We start from the raw sequence: 8716 nt of genomic DNA, 5'->3' as shown, positions 1-8716 counted from the left end.
GGCGGAATGTTCCCAACTCAATCCCGGCTCACCTTCCCAGGCATCAGTCTCACAGGTGGTTCCAACAGGCACATAAACATAGATACTTAAATCAACCATTTTAGATTTCTGCTCACTGGCTGTGGTGTTTGAGATTCAAAAAGAAACTATTAAGCCATTTAACGCAAACTCTGTCTTCATGCTTTTTCATGTGGCCTTAGGAAAGTCGAAGCAGGAACTCTACACTAAAAATATTTATTTCGTTTCCATCTCAGGAGTGGCTTTGGAGAGCATCTTAGAAAACTAATAAATTCACATCAGGCATTTTTGCTTTTGATTCTTGCTGATACCTGCCTCGTACTATCAGCAGGTGGCAAATTACACAGCTTAACTTTATGATCAGAATAAGAACAAGTGGTAAAATGCTTTCTGAAACCTTGAACCTAGACACGGAAGTCCCTTCCCAAACAAGCCATCGTTGGCCGTTTCACAACACTGAGCAACGTTGAGAAATTCTCTTTCAGAAGCGTTGTGTCTCCCCCACCCACTTTACTCACCATTTCTGGGGCCGCCATCATTAAAAGAAGAAATAATTTCCTTTTTCATTATAAAAACAAGCGTGATGGTAAGCAGGCTGCCAACAGGTTCGTCCAATCGGGAAATACTTGCACCAAGTCACTCAGCCTTGTCGACTCAATCATCACAGCAAATGGCATTATCGCAGGTTATCTTTGTAACTCGATCTGGATGTGGCTATCAAGTGGCCATCGGTTGTATGACTGCAGAGACCAGGGAGGGGAAAAATGTGACTTGCCTTTAATTAGTAAGTAAGGTAAGCAAACCTTTTCAGAAACTTCGCATAAGAGAGTTTTCGGAACACAGACGCTCCTTTTATAAAAGAACAGATAGGTCCTGCCCGGTGCTGAGCACATCAAGAGGGGCAGGCAAAACGCTTTGGCAGGGGTTTCTACCCTTCCATGTGACTGAGTCTGAGTTTAGACTCACAGCTGCTCTGCAGACAAAAGGGAGGGAACCTGAAGGTGTTCTCACAGTGAGCCCTCTATAGAGACACTTCACACTCCATTTGGTGAGGGGCCTCTACGTCCCAAGGGGTTTCTGCACACAATACAGCTTTAAGATGTTTTATCAGGAGAGAACATAGCCCTGCTGCCGTGGGCAGGGGACTGAGCCCCTTTGGAAGTCTAGTGGAGTAGAGCTAGATGTGAATCATGCATTCATTTATTCACCAAATATTTATGGGCCATCTGCCATGAGCCAGGCATCTAGACTCAGAGCGGATGGCAGAAGGGACAAAGCACTCACCTGTGGTCTCAGCTGATGACAAATGCTGGGAAGAGATGAAGGAGAGGGATCAGCAAGTGATCAGACAGGGTGATGGAGGAAGACTTCTAGGAAAGAGTGGTATTTTAGTGGAGACCTCAGTGGTGGGATAAAGTAGGTCTTATGAGCTAAGAGGAGAGATTGTTCCAAGCACAAGACCATAGACTCCAAAGGCCTGGAGAACATGAGTTGGGGATGTTTGAGGAGCCCCGGAAAGCCTATGTGCTTGGAGATCGGCAGATCATGGAAGACCTGTGCCACTGGAAGGACGCTGGTTTGGTTTCTATGTGATGGAAAGCCACCAAAGGGCTGAGTAGGGCAAAGTTGGATCTATGTAGGGACAGAGGTGAATTCACAGAAAGGCAGGAGGACGCTACTGAAAACCTGGGCCATAATGGCGGTGACTTAGACCAAGATGCTGGTGGTACAAATAGAGAGCAAAAGCTGGATTTGTGAATGATTTTAAAGATAGAGTTGGCAGGATTTGCCAATGACAACAATAGCCAGAGAGATATATTCAGCCAATTGTGATTTAACTCAGTCTCGTTTTCCTGCTTCCCAGCACCTGCCCACACACCTCTCAATGTTTTGGGATTTAGGACCAGGAATCCTTCAAGCTCCTACACCCTTCCTTTACATGTTTCCTAACTACTCTCTCTAGTTCTGGAACAAACATTTGCCCTCAAAGACAGGGATAGGAAACTTAGAACTTAATTCTTTCTTTGTTTGCACCAGAGTGCTGTAGGTGGTGCTCTGGTGGATTACCAATCTCAGAGGGCAGTCTAGAATGTATTCTCAAAGCACCTGGCACTGTGATGAGTGTGTCATGAGGCTCTAGGTATATAGATGAGCTGATCATAAACTAAGGTGGTGGAACAATATTGAGTAGACATGTAGAAGACCAGAAGCAATCATGAATTCACATATGTCATATTAATATATTACCATGTTAGTATCTTGGCTTGTGTATCAAATGAGGTCAATTTTCCAGGTTGTAGCAGATAATCGATGATGGTGGTTAAACTTCCACCACCATATAGTAGCCTCTCAGGAAATTTACCTACACATCAGTTCCAACAATCTCAAAATAAAACTCTAAAGAAACAGAAATCAGCATATCTAGGGCTGGCATCTGATATTCACCAAGGCAGTGTCTTGCATGGTCTTGGTTTGGAGACCTGAGGGGCACCTTACCCTGATGGGTCCTCTAGGAGCTGTGAAGTTTTCATAACTATTTGCACACAGATTGAGTTCCAAGCATGGTCTCAGTCTCCACCTTGATCCCATTAGTGAGAGCAGGAAGCTTTGGGCATCACCCACAGGAAAACGTGCAGCTTAAGAAACTTTCATCTGTCACTGATGGTCTTGGGAGATAACTTTTCAAACTAAGGAAAAGAGATGATTTGGCATTTTCTGGTTTACTAAATAAGATTTTTAAAAAAAAACATTCATATTTTAATATCTTATAAGCACAATTGCTCCAAAAGTGTTTTACTATTGAGAAAAGAAAGATGTATTTGAGTAGAGGCTGTATCTCAGACCCCAAATCTAACTTTTTTTCTTCTAGGTAACAGGCTTTTTCTACTTTGAGGCTTTCAAATTTAAGATATTTAATTCATTTGGTTATGAAATTATTTCATTTTTTGAATTCCTCAAAGAAAAAGATATTTAAAAACACAATAAACTTACATTTAAAGATGAAATATTGAAACATTTTACTCTGAAATGGAGAACACCACAAGGAGATGCACTATATAGATATATACCATTTCTTTTTTTTTTTTTTTTTTTTGATATATACCATTTCTGTTCAACATTTGGAGTCCAAGCCAGTGCAATAAAAGAAGAAGAGGAAAAGGAAGAGGAAGAAGAAGGAGAAAAAAGGAAGAAGAAAGAAGAAGAAGAGGAGAAAAAAGAAGAGAAAGAAAAAAGAGAAAGAAAAAATTTTAAAATAAAGAATATGTACTTGTAAAAAAGAAATAAAAATATTATTTATTGACACAATTCTCTTTGTACCTAGAATTATCTTTTAAACTCTAGAGATTAATTATTAGAATTAATAGGCAAGTCAAACAAGACATTTAGATATAAGTTCAAATGTAAAATAATGTGAATCAATAGCATTTGAATTGCCAGCAACAAAGAGTATGAATATGAAATTTTAAAAAGATAACTTACAGTGGCATCAAAAATTATCAAATACCTAAGAACTAATATGCAAGACTTCTACACAGAAAATTATGCAACAGAATTGAAACAAAATCTGGCAACTCTATGCCAGGAAATTTAGCAACTTAGATAAAATGATCAAGTTCCTTGAAAAACAACTCAATGAAACCGACACAAGAAGAATACTCCTGTAGTTGTTAAATTAATTAAATCCATAGTTTAAAACTTTCCAAGAAAATTCTAGGCCCAGGAGACTTTACTGACAAATCTTTTTTGAATATTAAAGCAAGAAGTTATACCAATCTTACAAAAACTCAGAGAATCAGGGAAGAGGAAATATTTCCCAATTCATTTCTGAGGCCAGAATAACACTTGACTCTTAGGGAGACCAACTATTCTCATTTGCCAAAGGCTGAGGGGTGTCCTGGAAGGGGATCTTACCATGCTGTGACCAGGAAGTCTCAGGAATACCAAAATGAGCTGATCATTCTACTGACACCAAAACCTGAGAAGGAAATTATAAGAAAGGAAAACAACAGGCCAAGCTAATTCACAAACGCAGAGCAAAAAATTCTAAACAAAGTATTAACACATTAATATATATAAAACATAACATATAATTACCAAGGTTTTATCTTAGAAACACAAGGTTGATTTAACATTCAAAAGCCCACTGGCATAAGCTACCTCATTCACTGAATAAGAAGGAAAACACTATGGTCATCTCAATAGATGCAGAAAAGGCTTTTGATAAAATTCAATATCCATTAATTTTTTAAAACACTTCAGTGAATTAGTAGTGAAAAAAATTATTCAATCTGATAAAGGGTACCTATCATAAACTTTTATCCAACATGGCACTGGAGGCCTTTGTCACAATGATACGGCAAGGAGAGGAAATAAAGCTCACAAATATTGGAAAGGAAAGGAGAAGAGCACTATTTATTTGAAGAGCACATGATGATGTACATAGAAAATCAAAAAGAATCTACAAAATAATAGAGTTAATAAGTGATCTCGGCCCGATTATTGGGTGTGATGTCAATATATATGAGACTGACGCGCTGCCCACTGCGCCAAGAGGGCCATGATGTCAATATACAAGAATCAATTGCATTTCTACATATCGGCAACAAATGGAAATAGAAATTATTTTTAGGCTATAGCAACACATAGAAATAAACTTAATGAGAGAAATACAAGACTGTGAAACTACAAAACAGTACTGAGAGAAAGTAAATAGAGAGATATACCATGTTCATGGAATGGAAGACTTGATATTGTTTTTTTGGTTTTGTTTTTAGATTGTATTTATTTATTCATAAGAGACACAGAGAGAGAGGCAGAGGGAGAAGCAGGCTCCACGTAGGGAGCCTGATGTGGGACTCGATCCCAGGACCCTGGGATTAGGACCTGATCTGAACGCAGAAGCAGACGCTCAACCACTGAGCCACTCAGGTGCTCCGAAGACTTGATATTATTATAACTGACCTATAGATTCAATATAATCCCCAACAAAATCCCAGCAGACCTGTTTTTGTTGAAAATTAGCACACTGTTATGATTGTTCTAAGTATTCCTTCCCTTTCCTTTCTAAAAATAAATTTTATTGAAGCTTAGTTTACACACTTTAAAATGCACCCAATATGAGTGTTTGATTTAGTCAATTTTGAAGAACTGTACACCCATATCAGGATATAGAACATTTCCACCACCCCCAAAACTCCCTCAGAACTTGGCCTCAGGCAGCAACTTATCTGTTTTCTATCTCTATAGTTTAGTTTTACCTCATTTTAGAATTTCTTGTAAGGGACCTCTGGATGGCTCAGAGGTTGAGCGTCTGCCTTCAGCTCAAGGCATGATCCTGGGGTCCTGGGATCAAGTCCCACATTAGGATCCCTGCCTGGAGCCTGCTTCTCCCTCTGCCTTCTCTCTCATGAGTAAACAAATAAAATCTTTTTAAAAATAGAATTTCATTGAAATAGAAACATACAGTGTGTATGATCTTGATTCTGGCTTCTTTTAATCAAAATAATGCTGCTTGAATTCATCCATTCTGTCTCATGAAACAGTATGTGTTTTTGTCATCAATGAGGGCTAAATCATTGATCAAATACACCATAATTTATGTCTGCATTCACCAGTGGATGGACATTTATTTGGATTCTTTCTGGTTTTGGTCTCCTGTGAATAAAGCCATTACGGACATTCATATACAAATCATGGTCACACATTTTCATTTCTCCTTGGGAGACAGCTAAGAATAAATCAGTCATATAGTAAATTTATGCTGAACTATATAAGAAACTGTCCAAATGTTATCCAAAATGGCTGAGCAACGAATAAGAGTTCCAATTATTCCACAGCCTTGTCAAAATTTAGTATTGTCGGTCTTTCCAATCTTTGCTCTTCTGGTAAGTGTGTTGGACCTCTGGACTCTAAACCCCATGTGGAAACAGGGCTAGTGGATGCTATACACCCCCAGCACCCCGCAAAAAAAGAATTCTGAAAACCAACATCTCATGCAAACAGGATATTAGCTTTTGTCAGAAAGATCAAAAGGGCTTGAGGTTTTTCTTGACACCCTCAGTCAGCCTCGCCTGTCTCTTTCTCTCTCTCTGGTTTTATCTATTCATTTCTGTCCACAGAGGCAGGAAGAGATGGCAGCGGGGGAGACTCAGCTCTACGCAAAGGTCTCCAACAAGCACAAGGGCCGCAGCACCCCCTCACTCCTGGACCCCCTGCTGGGAATGGGCTTCCCGGCACACACCGCGTGAGTACTGTCCCGCCGCTGGCCCCTGGGTGTGTGTCTCAACCCCTCTGGCCTGTGCTGCAGAACTACAGGCAGCTCAGAGCACTTACTTCCTGCCGGAGAGGGGCATCTCGCAGTGTTAGATACTGTAGCAAAATAAGGCCCTTTTCTACTTTTTATAAATGACATGTTCTTTGCTCTTTAAAGACAAACTGGGCTAGCTGGCTGGCTGGTTGGTTGGTAGAGGGATCCTGAAATTTGTAAAACTTGGGAGCCGTGTGCTACTGGGGCACCCCCATATTTAGGATTTGGAGGAGCTTGGGCCTGGGTTGTATCCTCTCTGCAGTTCAGTGACTGAGATGACACCCGGGGTACTTCAAACTCTAAGTGGAGGGGAGCTGTTGAAAGAACTACCAACAGGAATGTATTTCTAAATGATGCCGAGAAACCATTTATCTGTAGGGGAAATCTCTTCATTGTCTGATCATTGAAAGAGATGGTTAAGAAGGTGCCAGAACTGCGTTGACCCAGTCCTGCTTACCCAAGGCAAAGGTTCCCATATAGAAAATGTTAACCTTAGGAGCCACTATGTCAGAGAGAGAAGTCCCCCCCCCAAAAAAAAACAAGCTATGATAGGGACATGTGGTCCTAATTTTTCTCAGGCTGATTCACGTGGGAAAATGCATCAGAAGTCCCTTTAAGTAACTTTGGATTGGAGAAGAGACCAAAGATTCCCTAAATATTATAACAAAACCCTGAAATTGGCTGAAATCGCTTGGAAGCTGCACTCTTTTCTTTTCTAACCCAACTCAGAACGTTGTCACCTTTATGTTGATAAGACACTGGTTGAAATCAGCAGTGGAACCATGTGCCAGTCCCCAGCCAGGGACACGGAAGCCAGAGAGCACAGGCAGTGGCAGGGCAGGACCCCACTCTTGGCCCCACTAAAGCCCATCCCTTATTACGCTACTGACGTTGGATGGGGACTCGGGCTCAGAATTCCTTGTGCTCTAGTATCATCCCCGTCGGCATTCGCCAACAGCAGCACGGGGCAGCGCCCTGTCGGTTTGCTCTTCAACTCCAGCTACTTCCAGGCTGAATTCCTGAGCGAGTTACCTTAGCCCTATTCCATCCCGTCCAATTTGGTCCCATTCAGCTAAATTTAATTCAGTGTCTATACATCCTGGGTTATAATGGCGAGTACGACACCGTTGGACCTCAGGGACCTTGCAGGCTGGTAGAGGAGGCAAACAGACGCAGGTTTATAGAGATGAAGCCCAGTGACTGAACGTGTGGTTGGGGACGTTTCCCTGGAGGAAGGGCGTGTGAGCCATGCTTGGAAGGATCAGGGTCATTCCTCCGAGGGCGTGTTGGCATGGGGCTGCATTTTGGTAGGAGGGTGCGTGTGCAAGCCAGGGATTTGGCCCTTCACAGCCAACCTGAGGATGCAAGAGTGGGGTCCCCTGGCTTTAGCGCAGGGTGGAGGGGCTGGCAAGATGGCAGGTGTGGTGGGAGCCAGTGACCAGGACGGGAGTGGGAGCCCCTGAAGGAGAATGAGCAGAGGAGGTGGGAGCAGGTTGGCGTTTTCAGAAATCACAGTGATGCCACATGGAGACTGAGGCCTGGGCAGTGCACCCAGCTGCAAAGTGTAGCAGTCCAGGCCCTCATGGGCACCCCCTACACGCACACACACACACACACAGAGGTGTCCTGTGCTGCAGGGCTGCCCCTGCCTCTCCTCTGCTTCCCCGGAGAATGGAAGCCAGGGCTCTAGAATGCTCCTCTCTCTCTTTTTCTTTCTTTCTTTTTTTTTTTTTTTTTAAGATTTTTAATTATTTATTAATGAGAGAGAGAGAGAGAAGCAGAGACACAGGCAGAGGGAGAAGCAGGCTCCACACAGGGAGCCCGATGTGGGACCCAATCCTGGACTCTGGGGATCACACCCTGGGCCAAAGGCAGCCGCTCCACCGCTGAGCCCCCCGGGCGCCCCTGAACGCTCCTCTCGTTCTGCTCTCCTGCAGGCTGAAGGCGTTGGCAGCCACTGGAAGAAAGACAGCGGAAGAGGCATCAGATTGGTGAGTAGGGCCGTCTCCGCAGGGGTGCTGAGTACTTGGCTCTGAGAGCTCGGCGGGGTGGCCACGGGCAGCACCCCACACACGCCGGGCGGCCAGGCACCAAAGGGAAGGACGGAAAAGAACCCGCATTTAAAATGGGAGACAGAGGAGAGAGATCGGACTGTGAACAAGCCTTTCTTCACTTAAAAATCTGAGTTTATCCAAACATGACTATCAAGGAAGAAAGAAATCCACGCGATCTGTTGAGTAAATAGGAAAGATAGAAAATAGAGGTTGCCACTGTCTCAAGCTACCTCTGATGGGGAGAGAGTTTACTGGTTGGTCCTGGATGCCCTCTGAGGCCTCGGGTGCCAGGTGGGGGGGGGCCAGGGGTGGAACTCGGGGCTCCAGGGGGCTCTGC

General features: G+C 43.2%; 1 protein-coding gene across 2 annotated transcripts in view; it reads left to right on the top strand.

The window, feature by feature from the left end:
- The first annotated feature begins 6148 nt into the window (after positions 1-6148).
- Positions 6149-8716, top strand: part of UBASH3A (ubiquitin associated and SH3 domain containing A) — a 43924-nt gene continuing 41356 nt past the window's right edge. For both annotated transcript variants that reach the window (XM_041735083.1, XM_041735084.1), the window contains exons 1-2: positions 6149-6262; positions 8263-8316. In XM_041735083.1, coding sequence (XP_041591017.1) covers positions 6150-6262; positions 8263-8316 — 167 coding nt within the window. In that variant the 5' untranslated portion in view covers position 6149. The remainder of the gene's footprint in view (positions 6263-8262; positions 8317-8716) is intronic.

The sequence above is a fragment of the Vulpes lagopus genome, chromosome 20 (assembly GCF_018345385.1).
Source record: "Vulpes lagopus strain Blue_001 chromosome 20, ASM1834538v1, whole genome shotgun sequence".
In the NCBI taxonomy this organism is placed as follows: domain Eukaryota; kingdom Metazoa; phylum Chordata; class Mammalia; order Carnivora; family Canidae; genus Vulpes; species Vulpes lagopus.
The sequence above is the reverse complement of the archived record's forward strand: the minus strand, read 5'-3'. Positions and strand labels throughout refer to the sequence as shown.